This window comes from Canis lupus, chromosome 18 (assembly GCF_003254725.2).
Source record: "Canis lupus dingo isolate Sandy chromosome 18, ASM325472v2, whole genome shotgun sequence".
NCBI lineage: Eukaryota > Metazoa > Chordata > Mammalia > Carnivora > Canidae > Canis > Canis lupus.
In genome coordinates this window covers 47,793,580-47,815,220 of record NC_064260.1, presented here as the reverse complement: position 1 = coordinate 47,815,220, position 21,641 = coordinate 47,793,580, and the positions used below count along the sequence as shown (strand labels likewise).

General features: G+C 55.5%; 1 protein-coding gene across 5 annotated transcripts in view; it reads right to left on the bottom strand.

Annotated features, from left to right (window-relative positions):
* The window catches only part of SHANK2 (SH3 and multiple ankyrin repeat domains 2), a 480,960-nt gene that overhangs the window by 13,268 nt on the left and 446,051 nt on the right, over positions 1-21,641 (bottom strand). For 2 of the 5 annotated variants that reach the window (XM_025451799.3, XM_025451800.3), the window contains 8 exons: positions 13,569-13,704; positions 12,975-13,055; positions 12,674-12,682; positions 11,359-11,379; positions 5,915-6,045; positions 4,672-4,783; positions 3,782-3,802; positions 159-2,565 (listed from right to left, as the gene is read on the bottom strand). In XM_025451799.3, the coding sequence (XP_025307584.1) occupies positions 159-2,565; positions 3,782-3,802; positions 4,672-4,783; positions 5,915-6,045; positions 11,359-11,379; positions 12,674-12,682; positions 12,975-13,055; positions 13,569-13,704 (2,918 nt within the window). The remainder of the gene's footprint in view (positions 1-158; positions 2,566-3,781; positions 3,803-4,671; positions 4,784-5,914; positions 6,046-11,358; positions 11,380-12,673; positions 12,683-12,974; positions 13,056-13,568; positions 13,705-21,641) is intronic. The other 3 variants (XM_035701273.2, XM_049096285.1, XM_049096284.1) reach the window with 2 other exon arrangements.

Genomic DNA, 21,641 nt, shown 5'->3' with positions numbered 1-21,641 from the left:
GGTGTGTAACACATGCGGCCAGCACAGTGGCGTTATGGATTCCCCTCTTGACGTCCGCTCTGGCTGCTCCCGGAGGGCCCTTCCTGGTCGGCAGTGACTGGACGAGACAGGAAGGCCGGCACGGGACAGTCTGTGTCTAAGCCAACTGTAGGACTTACCTTGGAGCGAGGCTGGCAGGCTTGGTTCCTGTGGGTGAATCCAATCCTTCCCCCGGCTTTGCCGATTTCTCTCGGTTCATTTGCTGCAGGATTGAGTTCAATTCACTGATAACGTTTGCCTTTGGGCCTGAGCGAATCGGGCTCCTGACCTCTGAGACGTCCCCCCACAGCTTGGAGGTCCTTGGTGGTGTCACCTTGGTGGCAGGCTGGGCACTGCCTGGCGGTGGTGGGGGGGCCGGGGGAGGAATGACGAAGCTATCCACGTCCTCCTCCACGAGCGCGTCCTGATAAAGTGCATTGCTTTTGGGAATTATGGGCTTCACTTTTGGCTTCGGAGGTACTGGGGGCTTGTCCACCGTAAATGCTTGCCCATCTGCATAGACTGTGCAGGTGTCCACGTTCTCCCCGCCCTCAGAGGACAGGGTGGACATGCTGGACACCGTGGAGATGGTGCTGGTCGTCTCGAGATGGTGGTCGCTGCTGCTCCGGCTGTCCACCTCCTCGATCCCAGAGTCCGTGACTGCGTCAAAGTTCTCAGGGGGCGGCAGGAAGGAGGCAGGCAGGCAGTTGGAAAGGCCAGCCGGCTTCTTACTGTCTGCACAGTTGGCTGGTTGGCTGGGGTTCAACGAGGGGGACTGGGAGGCGTCGTGTTTCTTCTGCTTGACCAGGTCCGTGAGAGCGGGGACAGAAGCAATGCGGTCGTCGGGAATATCAAAACTATTTGCGAATTCCAGGGGGGGAGGCAATGGCTCTGTAAAAATAAAATCCTCATCCAGATCCACGGATGCCAGAGGGGGAGGAGGGATGCGGAATGGCAAAATCACCGCCTCTTCCACGGAGCCCGCTGCCACAATGGTCCTGCCGGGCGCGGCGGCGGCGGGCTCGGGGCTGGCGGAGATCTGTAAAGCACCTTCGGTTTCGGGAGCGCCTTCTGGCACCTCGGACAGCGAGTGGTCTGGCTTCGCCTCCATGTCGGCTTTCTCTTCCTCTTCCTGCAGCAGGTGGTCGGTCGTGGCAGCGTCCACGGTGTGGACCATCAGCAGGCCGGCCGACCGCTGCTGGGACGTGTCCACGATGTTGATGAGCATGTGCTTCTTGTCCTCGCCCTTGCGGTCCTTGCCCAGCTCCGTCTCATACTTGTTCTCTGTCTCCTGCCGCCTCAGGGGTCCCCGCGTGTTCTGCCTGGTGACCGGGGGGAAGCCTGCCTCCACGCTGGGCCGCATTTTGGTATCAATGTAGAGAGGTTTGTGGAGGTCGGCCTTGGGGGCCTCCCCCTTGGGGCCCTGCTGGGACTCCTTCATGGCTCGGTCCCTTGCGGACAGCGCCAGGGCCAGCGGGGAGCTGGGGTCCAGCAGCCTGCCCGTGAGCGGGTGGACGTAATTCTCAGGGCTGGCTGCGCTGCCGCTCTTGGGGGGCACCGCGGGGCTGCTCTCGGGGCCCTTGGCTTTGGATGTGGAATTCAGCGGCCTGCCGGCCTCCCCCTGAGCTGCGGCCTCACCACCACCCACAAAGTGGTTCTCGGGCTCCCTGGGCACTGCCCCCGGCGTGGGCAACGACAGTGGCTCGGCGCTGTCCTCCTCGCCGAAGCCGGCCTCCTCGGGGAAGTTGGAGGAATGCACCCGGGGGGCGGGCGGCCCCAGGCCCACGTCCTCGTCTCCCAGGTCTGTGGAGAGGAAGGCCGGGGAGTTCCTCCTGGCTTCCAGCCGCTTCTCCCGGTCACGGACGGCCCCGGCGATGGCGGCGGCAAAGGGGCTGCTGACGGTCAGGCTGTCGTCGGGCCGCAACTGGCCTGGCTGCTCGGGGGCCTGCGGGTCGATCTCCGTGCTGCTGCCCTGGCTGCTCTTCCCGCTGCTGCTGGTGGAGGGCTCCTTCACGATGATGGTCGGGATGGGAATGGAGCACGTCTTCTCGGGGCTGTCCTCCACGTTGGACTGCTTCACCAGCATGCCCTTCCGCCGGGCGGGCTTGGCGGGGACGTACACGGCTTTGCTCGCGATCCTCCCCACCTCCGAGTAGGGGTTTTCGGGCATCTGGCCTCTCTTGTTGCGGAAGTTGGCCTGGGCGGCGGCGCTGCGGTTGTAGAGGTCCTCGGAGTCCAGGGAGTAGCGGTCCAGCTCCCGCCGGTAGTACAGCCCCTTGTCCCTCATCACCGTGGCCACCGTGTCCGAGCGAGCCGCGGGCGGCACCTTGGCAACAGCGTTCTGATTGAACGCCGGCTTGATGGTCCCGTAGACTCTCGGGGTTGGGGACTTGGGGCAGTTGTAGGTGGTGGGGGACGGGGGCGGTGGGGATGGGGGCACGGACTGCGGTGGGGGAGGGATGTCCTCGGAGGTGTCCGGCATGGACAGGCTTCTGGTGAACTTCAGCATCGGAGGGGCCAGAAATTGCCGCTCTTCCTCCGTTATTCCTGCAAGGAGAAGGCAGGCTAAGTTTTAAACCGTGACAGTGACGCCCCACCAAACTCCTAGGTTTGTGCAACACACTACATCTGCACACTCACAAGGAACCAGGGTGCACACTTGTTCACAGAACAGAGCACAAGCCACAACGCCAAGAGCTTACGTGGCCCATCTGAGCCCCCCAAGGAAAAGAAAGGATACAGGGAAAGAAAAGAAAAAAGAGAAGGGTGCTGGGAGGCATCGAGTGCGTGCTGTTGAGGTGTTCTGTGTGCAGTGCCCAGAGCAGGGGGAGGGAAGGATGTGCGAGGCCGGGGCGGGTGCCCAGGGCCACGAGCTGCGTGCGAGCATGTGGGTGTGCATGAACACGCGCTGGGGATGGCTGGGTCCGGATGCAGCTGTCCTGTTGGTGTGGCCAGGCTCCGGGGCAGTCTGTGGGTCGAGACTGTTGTGCTGCCCATCGGAGGCCAGACCCGTGTGATGTGGTGCCACTGCTGGGGGGTGTCAGAGCTGGCCTTGCCCTCGTGACAGGAGCCCGTTTTGTTGCCTGACTTCTCTGGGCCACCTGAGGACTCGAAGGCATTGGCACTCCCTTGGGAGGATGGCTGTGAGGTGAAGAAGGCCCTTCAGCTCCTCAACACGTCCTTGAGGGGAGGGGGCCCAGACCCCTCCTGAAGCATCCAGAGCAAACCCTGGGCCACTGGCCTCAGAGCCCCTCTGGGTCCTCCTGAGACCCTCTGGGCCGGGCTAGCTGGTGGGCGTCCGGCCTCACTGGGCCTGGGTCCTTTGTGTGGGCTTTAAAGACTCTCTTTCCAATAGTCCGAGATATTGAAACATCAACAGAATGCACTCCAGGAGACGGGGGCAGAACACAGACACAGACACCCACGGATGGGAGGTTCCAGGGTCTCACGCGGGGGGCATGCAGGTGCTCAGAGAGGTCACGAAATGAATTACTTCAAATCAAAACAACTTTTAGGACAAACTACAATAACTTATTCCAATGAAGATTTCCATTCGATAAGGGTATTCCCAATTTAAGGTACTCCTGTGGGAGGGTATTTTGGCATCAAACAGACGAATTGCTAAAAGGCCTTCTAGACCATTGGCTAGGTGGGTTGCCTGACAGTGATGTTCCCAAGGAGTAATAATTTAAGAATACACCTTATGAAGTAAGTATAGGGGTTGCATTCAGATCACAGATTGCAAACTGTAAGGTTCACTAACCTGATAGAAAGATTCTGCTGTCTGACAGGAGGAAATCGATTGTTATTAGCCAGGTACAGAGCTGGGGCACAAGATGCCATCTATGCTACTCTGTGGTGGCCTGCGCTCCTGGGAAGGGCGGGTTTAAGGAGCGCCAGACGCCACCTCCACCATGCTCACTACTGTCATTGCCAGTGTGAGCCACCTTGCACTAGTGACAAAGGAGTCAGGCCCCCAAACAGCAGCGCAGGAGACATCGCCCCACGGTGTCCCCAAGGGCTGGCCCGGGCTGGCCGGATCCACCAGTGTCCGGCAGTGGCCCGGCCTCTCTGAGAATTTACATGGTAAGGACAGTGCTAGATTATCTCACAGAGGAGCTGTCTGGCAGGGCCACATTCACTTTGCCTGGAAGTGTCTGGGGGTGTCACTGGGACATTAACAAGGAGGTATGCGGCTTTCTACGACACACAGTACGTTAAGTCTGTCAGAGTTCCGGAACCTGGCCCAACCACCCCTGGAAAGTGTGTCCACCGCGCTCACCCTGTGAAACATGGCAGTTTCATTCTGGGCGATGCAGGGAACGTGGGGATCGCACGGAGCATGGGACCCCCTCCACTGGCCATTCTGATCCCCACAGGGCAATGGAGGGGGCTTGCTGGTCACCCCGGCCTGCCCTCTGCCTCCATCCTGACACGTGTTCCCTCACTCTGCGGGTAGTAGCGCAGATAATGTGGCTTGCAAGGCTGCATTTTGTTCCAGCAGGAGTTTCAGTCTGCGGGGGCATTCAGGGGTGAGTCTTGCGGGGGGGGGGGGGCGGTAGGGCGGGCCCAGTGGGCATCTCTGTCCAGGGGCTCTGAGGGCTTCTCTGAGAGCCAGGGGCAACGTCTGTGCGTGTAGGCCGTGCTTCTTACCTATTGATTTCTGCCTTCGCATCGTACCTCGGGGGAGGCCCAAAAATGGGCCTTTTGGGCTCCCGGGAACAGTGGGCGTCATCACGGCGATCCCCTGTCGTTCGTACACAGACTGCAAACCAGAGAGCCCGGAGTAAGATAGGCCCCGTCCAGCCCCACCATGGCCACCAGGCCCAGAGGGTGACACAGCAGCCCTGGGCAGTGGGCCCATAACATGGCTTCCCATAATGCTCCCAGGAGCAAGCTGTATGCAGCCGAGCCTGACAGGACGCAGCAGCCTCAGGGACCCTGGAAAGGTTCTCCCTGAACACTGCACCCTGAGCGCCGGTGTGCTTGGTGGAGCTGTGGTCTGGCCAACAAGCCTGGGAGAAGGGGTCGGGGCGGATGCTGTAGGGAGTGCGCACCCGGCAGGAGCCTCTGTCTCCCTCCACAGCATGGGACAGGGCAGGCCAGGTGCCAGTGTCAGGGAGCCGGCCGCTGGACTGCTCACAGCGCCAAGGCTGCCCAGCCACAGAGCCCGCAGCAGGTGTGCTGGCCCGCCAGGAGCCTAGAGCTTACCTCCTTCACTTGGGAAGCAGATTCCCTGTCTGTAAAGCCAGGGCTGCCAGGGGCCCCCCACCCTGTGCCTCGGAGGGTGACTTGGAGCCTGGTGGAAACATGTGCAAGCTCCTGTGCATCTTGTACTCAGGCCCCCAGACAGTCTTCCTACCAGAACAGTCTCCCTTGGGCTCAGGGCATATGCCTGGCTTTCTGGGGCCAGAGGCTGGGCTGGAAAGCTTTGGGGCCGCTGTGGGTGAGGGGTACTTGAAGTGCAGCCAGAGGCTGCAAACTGGGCAGGCAGTGAGGATGGGGAGGCGGGACCTGGGGGAGGGCTAACTGCAGGGGGAGGTTGTCCGGAGCTTGTGGAAGCCCCCCCCTGGAGTTCTGGAGATGATGGGGGGTCCAGAGTGAGAATGTCCCCGTGGTCATTGCTAGCCGCTCTGTGTTCTAATGTGCAGCACACCAAGCTATCCTGTCCGGTGGGCGACGCTTATGGGTGTTACCGTCTAAGGTAAAACCAGGGGAAACCAAGCGTGTTAGTAGTCTAAGCCGGATTCTACGAAGGTACTATGTAGTCGTGACAGGGGGCACTCAGACCTGCCACCAGGAGACAGAACACGGGTGGCCCAATTTGGGCGATGGTGAGGAGCACCCTGTCCACATGGCCCGCCCATCACCCCACAGGGCATGGCCAATGACTCACGTTCATGTCCGAGACGGACGGGAAGCACCGGCTGGTGGGCCGCTGCTTGATGGTGGCCACCCTGGACTCCATGGCCACGTTATCAGCAGCACGGGATGGCTTGGAGGCCGGGACGATCTCCTCGGGTTTATCTGCAATGTGAACACGATGGTGGGAACAGGTGTCAGTGGCTGAAGCCCCTGAAACACAACCAGGGGCCTGCCTTTGGCAAGATGCCCTCCACACGTGTGCAGCTATTTGCCTGCTCCGGCCTCGACCATGCAAGCGGGTGCACGGCACTGCAGAATGGAGCAGGCATGCATGTCTCTGCCACATGCATTCACAAGGACACCAGTCTATTCCCACCCTGTCACCCCGGGGAGGCGCACGTAGACAAGACAGGGAACAAGGCCCTGGGTGACACAGCCTGGGCCCTGGCAGCCCCAAACTCTCCAAAAGTCAGATCTTCCCTGTAGCCATTTGATTTGTGCTGATGGGACTTACTCCACTGTGTTAACTAAACCAACGTTTGTTCTTTATAAGAGCTCAGAGGCTCCTTTGTAATGACGTACAGTTGCCAGGGTATAAGGCCCTAAGGCCCAGGGCTGGGGGCAGTGGGTGCAGCCAGCCGGGGAGCCAGCTGGGAGCCAGCTCCGGAGGCCAGACCCATGCTGCCTGGGCAATTTCCCAACAGTTCTACAGTCTCATTTCTTTGTGAAAAGGAAATCGAGGGTTAGTTATAAGTGATTCTTACAAATTAAAAACTTAAAAAAAATTTAACTGAAACATTAAATTTGTTGGAAAACTCAAAAACTTCAGCACATCCCAGAATTGCCCTGATGCCTTGGCTTTGGAGGATTCCCGAGACCCTGTAGAGCAAGGGTCCTTGGTGGGGCACACCTGAGTCCCCTTCCAGAAAGACTGTGGCCAAGTTAGCACGAAGCCAGCGTGAGGCTGGTGAGGCACAGCACCCTCCTTGCTCCCCAACGGCCATCTGGCCCAGGCCCTGAGCTGTGAGGTCAGCATGTGAGGGTTGGAGCAGATGGGAGCTCTGGATGTCAAGTCATTCCCACTGGGTGGGACAGCCATTTGTACTGGGGCTTCCCAAGAACAGTTAGCCCCCTGGAAAAGCTCCCCAGGAACCCGACACCCTCAGAGCCACCCAGACCAGAGGTGCCAAGGAGAAGACCCGCAGGAGGGAGGGTGTGTGTGGGCAGGGAGACTGGAGGACCTGGCAGGCAGCCACCTGGGCCACTCCAGCCCCCCAGAGCACCCAGAGCACCCAGGTAGGACTCTGACATGTGCAAGTATCTGCTTACAAGGCTCCTGCTCCGAGCTGTGTCCTGGGCCAGGGGTCGGCCAACCATAGCCCTGGGGTCAAGTCCTACCTGCCATTCTCCATCTACACAGACTGTTCATATTTCCCAGAGGCTGTTGAAAGCAGGGGAAGGAGAATGTGCCAGAGAGCCTGTGGCCTGCAAAGCCTGAAACTGTCTGGAAGATGCCTGCCGTGGCCTGGACCCTGTCCCAGTTCACCTGCCAGCGAGCTAAGGTCAAGGGGTTCAGGCAGAGGAGCCTCAGGGAGGCCCTCTCTCATGACACACATGCTCTCCCATCTCTCTCGTGAAGAGAAGACCCGCTCTTCCCCCTGCCCAGAAAGCTGCTTCCTCTGGGCTGGGGTTCCTTCCGTGGCTGGAGTCTAATTTGCTTCTGTGCAATACTCCCAAGCCTGTCCTACCAGCCAGGCCGCACCCTTGATGTGGCTTAGAGTTCTCTCGTGGTGGTGCTTCAGGGGCACTTGCTTAGCCTCCCTGGTCCTCGTGGCCTATGCCTGGAAGCCCGGCCCCTCACGGTGGTGGTCGGTTTGCTTCCGCTTAGGTGTGGAGAGAGTCTAGTGTCCTCGGAGCTGGGAGCCTCTGTGGGCTCTGGCTCTTTCCAGGTCCCACTCTAGCTGTGGCAGCTCAGTGAGGCTTCCCCCCGTGGCTCCGGGATGCAGAGAGTAGTGAGTGGAGCCCAGCACCTGTCCTGTGGGAGTCACCGCAGGTGGAGCACTGTCTGTGCTGCCGGCCACGTCGGGCATGGTTTGGGGCAGGGACCCCAGGGCAGGACACTGTCCTGTGATGCAGAGCTAACCTGTAGCATCTTGGAGAGCCTCCTGTTTCTAGCTGTTGCTTTGGTTTCAACCCCCTTCCCCCTGGCATGCCCCGGGTCTGCAGCCTGGCATCGGATACCGCCTGGGGTCTTCACGTGCCTGTAATAAGCAATGGCAGACTGGGATTGGAGCCCCTGAGAAGATGGCCGGCACCCTAAAAATACGCCTTGAATGCTGGGAGTGCACAGGTGAGGTGAAGGTCCCGTGTTAGGAGCAGCAGTTCCTGGTGGAAATTCTAAATGCCTTCCTTCTCCCCCTGATGAGAACCTGGAACAGTCCGGATCTGAGATGCTGAAGGTCATGAACGCAAAACCGGGCCCCAGTCGGGGTCATCCAGCCTCAGCACCCCACGTCGGGCCAGAGATTGAGGATTGCCATCAGAACGGTCTGCCTAGTCCAGCTGGTTGAGAAGCCAGGGCACTGTCCACACCACACTCACCCTGCATCGAGAGGGTACGTGGCCTGGAGCCATAGCCACCTTGAGGGATAACCTCGTCTTCGTCTTACACCTCGGCCCTCCTGCCTCCACCCAAATGTTTGAGCCAGAATAGCAGAGCTCTTGGGTTGTGGGGGGTGAGGTTGGGAGTTACCACTGCTCCGGTGACAGCCACTTAGCGTGGTTTGTGTGATTCGCATGGAGACGCTTCCCTGGGGGCCTGGGTCCCCTCCTGGCTGCTGTCTCAGAGGGAGCCTACCGGCCTCACCCAGGACCATGAAGCCCCGGTCTCTGAGGGCTGCTTTGCCAGAACATGAGCCATGGCTGCGAGGCTCTAAGGATTATAGTGCTTCATGTACGAAAGCTGGGGCTTGGGTCTCTATTAAGGGGCTCTGGGTGAAGAGTCCAGCCCTCTGCAGTCCTAAAACCACGTCCTCAGTGGCTGAAAGCAGTCCTGCAGACACAGCTGAAAACTAGCAATTCATAAAAAACCTGCTAGTAGAGACTTGATGAGGGGGCTCCAGAAGCAGCCCTGTATTTTAATTTTCTAAGCAAACTGGCCATCTCCCAGACAGGTGTGATGCTCACTGTCCTTCAAGTGCAAGCTTTCTGGTGATACTCTAGGCAGGAAGGTGGCAGATTTGGCAGCTCGGCGAGGTAACCCATGGGAATCAGAGCAGTGAGGACGGAGCATCAGGAGTCCCCACCACCCCACCCAGGGGCACACCCTTGGCCACAGGCAGGCTTCAACATGAGTCATCCAGTGTGCCCTGAGCCCTCCTGCTGCGGAAACCCATGCCCTACGAACCAGACCTCAGGGTGAGGCCTGGACAGGAGTTTCCCCACAAGATGACAACACAACCACCAGCCCCCGAGGCTAAGACCAGCGGCAGGCTCTGGGAGCAGCGGGTGCGGCCAGAAGGGTCCCTCTGGCTCAGTCTCCCCAGGAGGTGTGGACACATGGGGACGTCCGCTTGGACTCCAGTGGGCTGTTCCTGGCCTGAGAAGTCTCCCACCTTCCAAGGAACAGGCCTGTGGGTGTGGCCGGATGGCCCGTTGTCCCCCGAGGTGCCTGGGGCCAGTGGCTCTCCCAGGAACCCATTCACCCTTGTGCCCATGAACATGCTGTCTAGGGACTAGGGCAGGTCCTAGAAAGAAAGACTGGAAGATGAGGAGCTGTAAACCCACTGCCTGTAGCCAGAGCAGGTGTCAGCGCAGAGGGGCCGGGGCTGGGGTCCTCTCACTGCTGTGACAGTTTCCTAAAACCGCCATGGCAGGTTCAGGACAAAGAAGCTTATTCTCCATCAGTCTGGAAGCCAGAATGCCCAAATCAAGGTGTTGGCAGGATGGTTCCTCCTGGAGGCTCCCGGGGAGGATCCTTCTCACCTCTTCCAGGTTCAGGGGCGCCAAGCATTCATTCCTGGCCCCTTGCACCCCTCCCTATGTGGCCTCTTCTGTGCGTGTCTGACTCTTTCCCTGCTCCCTGCTGCGTGATGAAGCTGGACTCCTCCCTCACTGCAGCGAGGGGCTGGGCCTCTCTGCTGGCACGGGCCACTGGAGCCCTGCACTGCACCCCACGGCTGCTGGGTGGGCCATGGCTGCTGGGCCCTTTGGGGTCTTGGCCGCACACTTGCCTCCTGCTCTCGCTGGGCGTCAGGAAATATGAGGGAGGGGCCTTCAGTCTCAAATCGCATCCAGGCTTCTCGGCTGTTCAGAGCAAGGTGGGTCTCTTGCCTGTCCTCTGTGTAGATTCTGCTCTGGGCCATGCCAGCCATAGGACTGTGACTTGTCTTTTCCCACAGGCTGGGGTGTCTGGCTGATGGAGGTGCCAGTAAGGGAGGAGGGCGGAGTGGATGGGGCCTGGGGGTGCAGCCCACGGGACTTCTTTGGCCCGCTCTGTTAGGCAGTGCACCTCCTGGGTGCTGGCTTGGATTGAAGGCATGTTCAGGCCCGGGAAGCGGTGTCCTGGGTACCCACCACATGGCTGACTCGGTGGCCGACCCTGGAGAGGCCACTGGGAGTTTCCCGGGCAGCCCCCAGGGTTGGGGGTGGAGGCCGGGGATGGGGAGAAAGGAGGCACTCTGTCCTGGTGCTCCAGGACCGTGATCCTGTCCTTGCTGCCTTGCCAGATTCGAAGACCTACCGCCCGATTTCAGCATTCAGGATTCTGCTTTGCGCCTTCCCCTCAGTGCCTGGGGTCACATGGTGGGGTCCACTCCATGTTCCTCCCACCCCCAAAAGCAGCTTTGAAGTCACTATGCTTCTTCTTTCAGTTGTTGGGGTTAGCTGTCTCCAGCAGCTAACTGAGAAACACCCCGGAATGTGGATGCTGGGGAAGGAGGGACATGTGTCTTTGTTCACGGCATGGTGACCATCCTCCCTGCCAGCTCAGAGGCAGCAGGCATGTACAGGCCTCTGGGAGAGCCAGGGGCCTTCCAGGAGCTCACGGGCAGGGTGGGGGGGAGCAGCCCCTGGCCCCATGGCAAAGGCGGCCAGCAGTCAGAGCTCCAGCCCTCCATCCAGTGCCAGGGGCTCTGCTGGCCTGCACCCTGACCACCTGCTGCATGTGGCCTGGACATGGGTAGAGGCCGTCCCCTGGTAGGGCAGGCCTGGCTGTGACAGCCCGAGGGTCCTGGGCCTTAACAGTCATGACAATGAGGACACAATTCTGGGGGGATGCACAACAGGTTGGGGGGGACCACGATGGGAAAACCAAAGCAGACGGGACAGACTGACAGGACGTGGTCTGGAGGGGGCCCTCCGCAGGCCTCAGAACAGGGAGGAGACAACGCAAGGTCATGGCATCTGGACGCCACGCCGACAGCCACAGAGGGTGTGCGGGCGGGGGCTAGGAACAGACACAGGCTCGCCCCTTACCCTTCTTCTTCCGGATGGAGGCTTGCAAACAGAAAGGGGAGCGTGAGTCCCATGAGGGCAGCGCTCCCCCAGGGCCTGGCTCGGGGGCCGGGACGCCTAACCCTCCCTGCAGCTCTTGGGGGTTTCCCAGGAACCTGGCTTTCCCAGGAACCCAATGACCCACACGTCCAGCTGGTAAACCTGCTTCCTGGCTATGGATGAGGCACTGTCCCGGAGCGTCCTTCCTGCTGAGCCCCTGCCCCCCCAGGACTGTGCCAACGTGGTGAGAATGGAAGCCAACTCCAGGAGGAGCCCCGAGACCCCACACGCGGGAGAGATGGGCCACAGCTAAGTCAGGGTGGCACATGCTGTCCATTCTGTCGTCATCCCCACCTGGTGCCAGGCCAGGTGTGCGGGGATGGTCAGGCTTTCCTGGCCAGCCTTGCGTGGAGGGACAAGATGCGGTCAGAGAGGGGGCCAGAAGAGGGGCTTGTGGGAGCTACAGGTTCTGGGTGGGGGGTGGGCAGTGCTGCAGCAGGGGTGCCGACTTCTAGAAGGCTAGGCCTGGGTGCTAGAACACAGTGAGTGGTGAGGGTTGCTAGCTGGGAGGTGGCTAGGTCCTGGAGAAGGACCCTCTGGTTGCAGCAGTGGAGACCCTCTGCAGTTGCAGAGGAGACACTCCCTCCCCAGAGGAGCTGCAAGGAAGAAGGGCTGCTCTGTGCTTTCTGGGGAGAGGGTCCAGATGCTCTCACAGTGAAGGCTGGGATCAAGTGGGAGTGACGTCCAGTTAAACATGAGTGAGGGGTGCTCAGACGTTCCCCCGCTGGGCCAGCTGGGTGACATCCTTCACTCTCCATCACCTAGTGAACCCCTCTCCATGTTCTCCGCAGAGTGAGCATGTCAGCCTGCTCCCCACTTCTGTGTGGTCAGAGCCAGCTTCCTTCCAAATATGTCCCTAGGCTGCAGGGTGACGCCCCAGCATGATGTTGAACCAGCATCCGGGTGGCCCGCACAGCTCTGGGGTCCTCCCTCCCCAACAGTCCCCAGTGCTGCTGGACCCAGGGCCCCTGTTGTTCTGCAAGCTCTTCCCTGTCTATCTGGGGGGTGGGGGGTGGGAGCAAGGGCTAGAGCCCTTTGGTTCCTTGCAGACCTTCTAGAAGACACCAGGAGTCCTTAGTGTGCAGCCTGATGGGCCTGCCAGCCCCGCCCCTATCTACACCAAACCCCAGGGACAGAGTTTTCTGGTCTGAGGTGTGCACAGAGCACCAGTGAGGCGGACTTTGGGGGGCCCTAGACAGCAGGGGAGCTGTTTAGGGGACACTGTGGGGCAACTTACCTTTATCCACTAGTGAGAGGCCCAAAAATTCAAAACAAAACAATGTTAGATGAGCCGAAAAGAGGAAAAGGCAAAACTAGTAACCACCCCCGAAGCCAGCAGGATTCCCACGGAGATGCCAATGTGGGTGCCGCCCGCACGCAGGGTTCCCGGCACCATTCCTGGGGTTCGGGGGCAGGGACTGGGGCAAGCAAGCGAGCAAAGGCCATGCATGGCCTGAGGCTGCACCGAGGCGGGTCCCACTGCATCACAGGTGCTGGCGACAGCGCGGGGCTGGGCGGGCCAGACGGGCGACTCTTACCGAGCTCCTCCAGCTCTGAGGTCATGGACTTGGAGCGCAGCGTGAGGGCCGTGGTCGGAGCGCGCTTCGGAGGCGGGGGAGCTTGAGGAGCAGACGGGAAAGACAGGTGTGGGAACGTGGCCAATATGTCACCCCCCCCCACCGCCCTGTGCTTCCAGAACAAGCTGGGAGCAGGTGGCCCTGAGCCCACAGGGAAGGTGGACAGGTGGGCGTCCCCCAAGGGGGAGGAGCAGCAGTGGTCACCCACCTCCACTGGGGCCGTGATGGGTTGGACCACCCTGTCCTCTGTGCTGAGCCCCGAAGCACACCTGGCACTCGGGAGCCCTGCCCTCCCTGAGCAGAAATCTGCAGAGGGGAGTCTGGTCCAGCTGTATCTGAGCTGTGTGGGCCGGTGACTAAGGGGACCCCTGGCTGCCACCCACATCAGAGCAAGGTCCTCTCACGTGGACCTCGGGGCTGCCTGGCAGCCAGGCCCGCATCCTCTCCCAACCTCCTTTTGTGGTTTATTTTCCTCCTATTGGGGGACCACCCCCCACCCCAGTGGAGGAGATGTGGGCGGGAGACTGGAGGGCATGGGTGGGGCGGGGTGGGCACCTTTCTTCCTGGCGGTGTCGTCCGGGTCGAGATTCCTGGTCACGGTGACCACCTTGAGGACCAGGTGGTTCCCTCCCTGGCGGATCATGTTCACCACCTGCCGATGGCCAACTTTCACGACGTTCTCATTGTTGACCTGCGGGAAGACGGGCTGTGGTGAGGGGGCCCACGTGGGCGGGAGGGATCAGCACCCTCCCGGGGCAGCGAGAGCCCAGGGATCAGCACCCTCCCGGGGCAGCGAGAGCCCAGCTTCCGACAGACGAACGGACGGGCGGATGGGGGGTCTGCAGGCCCCTTGCTCGCAGCCGGGGCGGCCAGGTCGGACTCCCAGCTCATCCCGGCGCCCAGGTGCGCACTGCGGCAGGCCTGGGGCCAAGTCCCTGGCCACCAGCCACGTGGGAAAAGCCAGACAGGAGACTTCCAGGGTCCCAGGGTGTAGCCCTAACACCTTCCATTTTCACACTTAAGAGGAAAGACTAATTGCTTCTCACATATTCTGGGAACACACATCACACGGAAGCAGCCCATTTCCTCTAGGCGATCCCTGGTTTTTCCTCTCCTGCTGGGAGGCTGGAAAAGGCATCAAACTTGGCTGACAAGGTGCTAAGGGCCACAGGTCCACCGGCCTGCTCATCCAGGTACCCTAGGCAAGGTCCCCTCACCGCAGCCACTCTGGTGTTGGCTGAGCTCCTGGCAGCCTCCTGGTGGCTCCTGGCCGCGGCCTGTCCCTAACTTCCGTCTGTCCCCGTGGCACTGGCACGCAGGCAGGGGCGGGACTGCATCTCCTGGGGCTCAGCTCACGGCCGACCTGCTCTGACCACCCCCACCACCACTGCTGGGTCAGGGAACGAAGACAGGATGGACTGGGTGTGTGAGAGCCCAGGAAGTGGGGGGATCTTGGGTGCTGGGGCTCCATGCCTCCAGCCCACTGAATGGGACCTCGCTGGGGGGGGCTCTGGCACCTACCATCCCCACCGCTCCAGGGGTGAGCACCCCGCACTGAGGGGCGGCAGAGGGAGTGAACCCACAGATGGTGGAGTCCATAACCACCCCTGTGCCCTGTTGAAAAGCCCCAGGTTGTAAAGAACAAGTGAGAAGCACCCAAGCTCTGCCCACCCCACAGCCCACATCCCTATTTGCTGTACTTTGTCCTGCTCTGGATTCCCTAGAAACCTTTCTGTGCAAGGTGGCCTTGAACAGAGAAGCTGACAGGCTTGGTGACTTCTCAGTTCCCATGGCCGAGCAACCAGGTCCCCACACTGACTACAGGCACACTCTCCCAGGAGAGCCTCGGAGTGCCGGCGGGGTACTCCGTGTGGGACCCATGGTGGGAGATGTCGCAGCTGCCCCGGGAAATGACATCCCGTTCGTGCACCAGAGAAGTAACTCTTGCTCAAAGATTCACTCTTCCATGGGGCGCCTGGTGGCTCAGCCGGTTAAGGGTCTGACTTTTGGTTTTGGTTCAGGTCACAGTCTGAGGGTCCTGGGATCGAGCCCCACATTGGGCTCTCTGCTCAGCGGGGAGTTCACTTCTCCCTCTATCCCTGCCCTTTCCCCTGCTCTCCCCCGCCTCTCAAATAAATACATCTTTTTTAAAAAAAGAATTCACTCATTCATGCACTCATCCACCACTTTTGCTCAGAGCACCCACTAAAAGCCAGGACATCAGGAGTGCTCCTGCTGGGCGGTCCATCTGTGCCCTTTGGAGCTCATGTTCTCATGGGCGGCAGCGGGGGGGGGGGGGTGGTTTGACCACACACAAGTCAGTGCACAAATGTAACTCCAGGTGTGCTGAGTGCCACCTGAGACAACAGGCCCAGGCAGGAGGGGCCAGGGAAGCTCGGGCCCAGGCACGGGCCGAGGGAGCCCCTCTGTAGGAGGATGGGTGGTGGCGGTGCCCCGGGCCTGGCCTCCTTCCACCTGCAGGGGGGCAGCTTCACCTCTGGCAGTCCCAGCTGGCAAGTCCCAGGGGTTCCTCCTCGGGCTAGGCACCCAAAGGTGGGAACTGCACTCCCAGCTGCCTCTGCTCCCCAGTGAGGACAAGTGTGATGGCTGCTCCTGGACAGAAGGACCAGCTTCTCAAATCTGCTCTGACTTTGGGACCCTCATGCTCTCCTTTCCCTGTGCATGCTCCCCTTCACCAGCCCCATCTCAAATTCTCATCCTGCTCTGGATGGAGTCCTCTCCTCAGAGTGAGACACACACCAAGGTCAGAGCCGTGGGCTGGGTGGCTCTGGCTTTTGTGGATCAGCCACCAGTGTGCAGGTGAGCACTCTGACAGCGAGGGCACAGGGGTGCCACATGGCATGTGCTGTGATGCCTACAAATACCCTCCTGTGAGAAGAGCAGGCAAAGGTGCAAGGCAGCACCGTTCAACTTGGAAGCCACAGACCAGGACCGAAGGCAGGACGGGACACTCAGCTACATTCTCTTGCCCAGCACCAGGCACCCAGAAGAGCAAGTGCAGAGCCTTGCTTTAGGATTTCCCAGCCTTTAAACAAACTCAAAATTCACTGTAACCCACAATAGGACTTTGGAACCAGCTACTGGCCCTAAAACAGATGCTCTGAACTATGTCTATTGTGACAGAGCCTCAGAGACTGAGCGTGTGAAATGCTTGCTGTTTCCTCAGATGCTCTGGTTGGTGTGTTGAGCTTCCACGGCTCCAGTGTCCCTCAAAAACACCCGGGCCTGCGATCCTGGCACACTGTCACCAGGAGGAGGTGTGTGCCACAGTCACCTGCCACACGTGTAGAAGGTTAACCCAAATCCGGAGGCTCCTGGGATTACAGCCTCTAAGAAAGAAATGGATTACAAGTCATGCATCCAGTTAACCGGAGGGAAGAGCAGCACACCTCTCCATTCATTGTTCTCATGTACGGACATGGAGCCACCTGAGGAGGGAGTACACCGTGGCTGCATCCTGATGGAGGGCAGGAACCCGAGTCTGGCACCCACCACAGTGCAGAGAACCTCTGTGAAGAACAGGAAGACAGGCCTTCCTCTGCACTTTGATACTTCTCTTCTTTCACTCAAATTGTCACTCAAAATATAAGACTCACACGCATATGCAGTTTAAAGAGACAGAGCTCTACAAGGCTTGTTACAAAACTCAGAGGACGCCCCACCCAGGGCCCACTTCTCACTATCCCTGTGTCTCTAAACATGCTTACGTAGTTGCTACTTGATGTTTGTTTAGATGTTGTCTGCTGACACACCACTATGGCAAATGATGGTTCAGCTCAGGGTTTCTGAATGGTGGCACAGTTGCAATCATGGACGACCAACGAATTCTCTGTTGCGTGTGTACAGGAGACAGTGTCGAACAGCATCCCTGGATTCTATACTCTAGCTGCTAGCAACATCCCCTTCTCCCCAAATGTGACAGCTGAAAGTGTTTCCAGACATGGCCACATGTCCATGGGAGGTCAGAGTCGCCCTCAGTTGAGAATCACTAGTATTCAGGTCTTTTCTCTCATACCCCGCAGCCCCCTCCCAGGACTTCCACCCTCAGGTTAGAGTTCTATCATAATTCCAACTAGATCGACACTCAGGATTTAACATCACGACTGCATAATATCTACTCATAGCTAAGCCATAGAGTACATTATGATTACTTTGTCTTTTCCCATACATTATGTTTTCCCTGCGGTGAAATAATTTTCTATTGTTTGTTTGTTGGTTTAATTTTCTATGTACTTAACAGTAATTCTAATCCAAATGCTTCCTAATTATGTAAATCTCTTTTCAAAATCTTCAAATATGCTGAGTATTTTGCTAAGTTTATCTTGTTGAAGAAATTGCTCCCGAAGACTTCTGCTCTTCTCTGCGAATTGTGGGCTCAGTGTTCTCTATGCCTGTGTTCCCAGGATTCCTTTCAATTTGTTCTTGTGTTGGGTCACCTGAATCCCAGACCTCTTGTACATATTGGTTGTTCTTTGGCATAAAGCCTAATTTTTGGTAAAGGACCTTTTCTAATAGCTTCCCGAGAAAAGGAGTTTGGGAGAAGTTTGTTTGTTTGTTTTTGAAACATTGTTTATCAGAAAATGACTTTTTAAAAAATATTTATTTGAGAGGGAAAGAGAGAGAGAGAGAGAGTGAGCCAGTGGGGGGGAGTGAGAGAGAGAGAGAGAATCTTAAGCAGACTCCATGTCCAGGATGGAGCCCAATGTGAGGCTCAATCTCATGACCCTGAGATCATGACCTGAGCTGAAACCAAGAGTCAGATGCTTAACTGACTGAGCCACCTAGGCACCTCCAACAAAATGGTTTTATCTGAACACTTAACTGGTATTCTGACTGGGTAGAAAATTCAAGGTTGGTGGGTAAGGTAAAGAAAGTTCCTAAGATCATCTCCTCTACAGGTAACACAAAGTCTGGACAAAATAATCCCCCTACCCCCAAACTCAAATAAGAACAACTCCTTAAAAGCTCTGCAGTGTGAACCAAGGTAGGCAGATTTTTGGGTCATGGACAGCGTGATGCAGGTCATCAGAAACTCTAATGTAAAACTGCAGCCTTTCTGGCTTAGGAGATCAGAGGACAGAACTTGGAGTGTCCACAGCTGCCAAAATGAGGACAGAATCCCAGAAAAGAGAGAGCAAGAGAATGGCAGCTCCATGTTCTGTGTGTAAACTTTCCTCAGATCTCTGATGAATGTATGAACTGTGCCTGCATAGGCCTGACCAATGCAGCTTGCAGATGAGGCCAAAGTGCCTGAACCTGAATTTGAGCTGCTGATACTGTAGGCTAGACACTTTGCAGTTTGAGACTAACAAGAGAATTACCAGCTAGAGCGCAAATATCAACACTCATCCAAGGAATGTAACAGAATCGATTGTCACAACATAACCTTCACAAAATTCAGGATACAATGAAAACTTACTTGAGGAACCCAGACATGACTAAGACAAGGACTTTAAAGCAGCTATTATAATAATACTCATCTTGGTATGGGAAAACATATTGCATAAAATGCAGAATATATCATTAAAGAAATAAAAACTGTAAAAAGTGAGAATGTTAAAGCTGAAAGATACAACATTGTAAGTTAAAAAAAATGGCACTGGGTGGGCTTAATAGAGAGATGGGTATGGCAGGACAAAGTGAACCTGAAGAAACATCTGTAGGATTTATCTAATGTGAAGAAAAGAGGGAAAGGATTTTCAAAGGTGAACAGAATCTTAAGGACTGTGGGACAGTGTCAAGAGGTCTAATATTTTGAGTGCAAGAAGGGGAGAAAATTGGAATCCAGGAACAAAGAGAAAATATTGTCAGAAAAAATATTTTTAAAAAATGATGACTGAAAACTTCCCCAATCAATTGAAGGACATAAATCTACAGATTTAAGAAACTCTGTAAGTCCCAAACAGGATAAATATAAAGAGAATCATGCCCAGGAACATTATAGCCAATTGGTTGAAAGCCAAAGGTAAAATGAGAGAATCTAAAGCAGCCAGAGAAGCATAACATATTCCTTATAAAAGAACAATAATGTCAATGACTGTGGACTTCACATCAGAAACTGTGGAGGCAAGAATGTGGATCATTTTTAAACTGTGGAAGTAAAATAACTGCCAATCTAGAATTCTATATCCAGTGAACATATCTTTAAAGAATGAAGATAAAATGAAAAGAAAAAAAAAGAATGAAGGTAAAATAAAAATATTTGTAGATAAATGAAAACCATGAGAATTTGTTGACAGCAGACCTGCCGTTAAAGGCAGTTCTTCAAGCTAGAGGGGAATCATACTAGGTCTTAGAGGCATGAGGATATCAGAAATGGTAAAATATTAAAGATTATTTTCCCTCTTATTTAAAAAATAGGTGTGACTGAGGAAAAATAATATTTTCTTGTGGGCTTTACAATGTCAGTAGATGTGATGCCTGTGACACTGTAGTGTACACGAAAGCAGGGGCAAGGCAGACATACCTATATGGTTGTAAGGTTATTATATTTTCATGTGAATTGTGCAGTATGAATTCTAAGTGCACTGAAAAGTCAAGGATATATACTATAATCCCAGAGTCCACTAGTAAAAAGAATGTAAAGTACAGCAAAAAGCCAGTATATTAAAATGGAGTTCCAAAAGTAGTCAAATAGGGGTGGTATCTGGGTGGCTCAGTCGGTGGAAAGTCTCCCTTTGGCTCAGAGCATAATCTCAGGGTCCTGGGATCAGGTCCTGCACTGTGCTCCCTGCTCAGCAGGGAGTCTGCTTCTTCCTCTCCCTCTGCCCGCCCCCTGCCCTCTCGCACTCTCAAATAAGTAAATAAACAAAAGTAGTCAAATAATACAAGAAAAGCAGAAAAGGGAGAGCAGAGGAAAAGAGAACAGATAGAAACAAATAAACTGGTGGACCTACACTGAATGGCACCAATAAGTACATTAAATGTTAATGGGATAAAACTCCAGGAAAAAGGCAGATATTACAAAAATATCTGATTATAGAGAAAGACCTACTATGCTGTGTGTGCACAAAGACATAGAGCAGTTGAAAGCAAATTAACACAAGATTTCCCATGGGTGGAATGGCTATATTAATATCAGAAAAGAGAGACCAACCACTTTGAACAACAGTTTGGAAATTCCTCAAAAAGTTCAACAGAGAGATATGAGATGATCCAGAAACTCCACTCCCAGGCGCATTCCCAAGAGAACTGAAGTCAGGTTCACACAAGTACCTGCACACAAAATTTCATGGTGGGATTAGTTATAGCAGCAAAGAGAAGGGGATGGGAGATGGGACATGACTGTCAATGGGCGTGAGATCTCTTTCTGTGACAATTGTTCTAAAATAAACTCCTCATGGTTTTAAAGTTCTGTAAATACACTGAAATCCACTGGATTGGGTGCCTTAAAGGGCTGAATTTTATGCATATGAATTATATCTCAATAAAACTGTTATTAAAAAGATAGACTCCAGGCAGAGTATTATCAGAAACAAAGAGGGATGCTTTGTAATTCTATAAGTGCTACAGGAGGGAATTCATAACGGGGACATAACAGTCAAACATTTATGCACCTGTTCACAGGCCCTCAATATACTGAAGCAAAATTTGACAGAATAAAAGAAACTCAAGGGGGAAAGCAATGTGTTTCTTGGAAGAATAGCACCTTCTTACAATGTTGTATCAGAGCATCCCTGCAAATACAACAGAAACACCAAATACCCCTTTGTCAAACTGATAGAACAGCTGAACAAGAAAATCAGTAGAGACGTAGATGATCTGAACAAACATCTTGAACTGATATTTATGGAATAGTAACTACAGAATGCACATTCCTGTCGGGCGTGTTTGGAACATTCACCAAGCCAGATGAGGTGCTGGGCCACACAGTTCTAGTCTGGAAATAGTTTTCCTTCAGGAGTCTGAAGGGTATGCTTCACTTGCTTTAGTTTCCAGGTTTGTTCTGGAGGGTTCTGAGACCAATCATGTCCGTGTAACCTGTGTCTGCTCCCTGCCACCCCCACCCCCAGGCTGGGGAGCCCTGAAAGATCGCCTCTCTGCTCCACTCCAGGCTGTCTGAGGTGCACTGACGGGTGCCATGTGTGCCCCCCTCCCATGCTGAGTCCTTTGTGTGTGTGGGGGGGGTCTCTTCCACTGGGACACTCAAGCCCTTCAGTTCTGGAATACTTCCTCCGACTAAGTCCTGGCCATTCGTTTCCTTGCTTTCCTTTTCTCTTTGAGGCAACCTGATGCCTTCTGGACACATCCTCCAATTTGACTATCTTTCCTCTTTAATTTCCCACATCTTCTCTTTCTGGAAGATTCCTGTCAGTTTTATCTTGTCATCCACCTGTCAGAACTTTCATATCTCCTAGAGTACTTTTAAATTCAAAAGCTCTGATTTTGTTTTGTGAATGTGATTTTAAAATATTTTTTGTTCTAACTTCAAAGATGCAATACCTCCTCTTATCTCAATGAGTTCACTCATAATACTTTTCATACACCTCCCTGTGTGATCTGTGTCCCCATCTCTTCCATGGCATGTTTATTTGGGGCTCTGTCTTTCATATTAATTCTATTTTTTTTTCTTAGGAGGCAGGAAAATACTTTATTCCAAAAGATGGC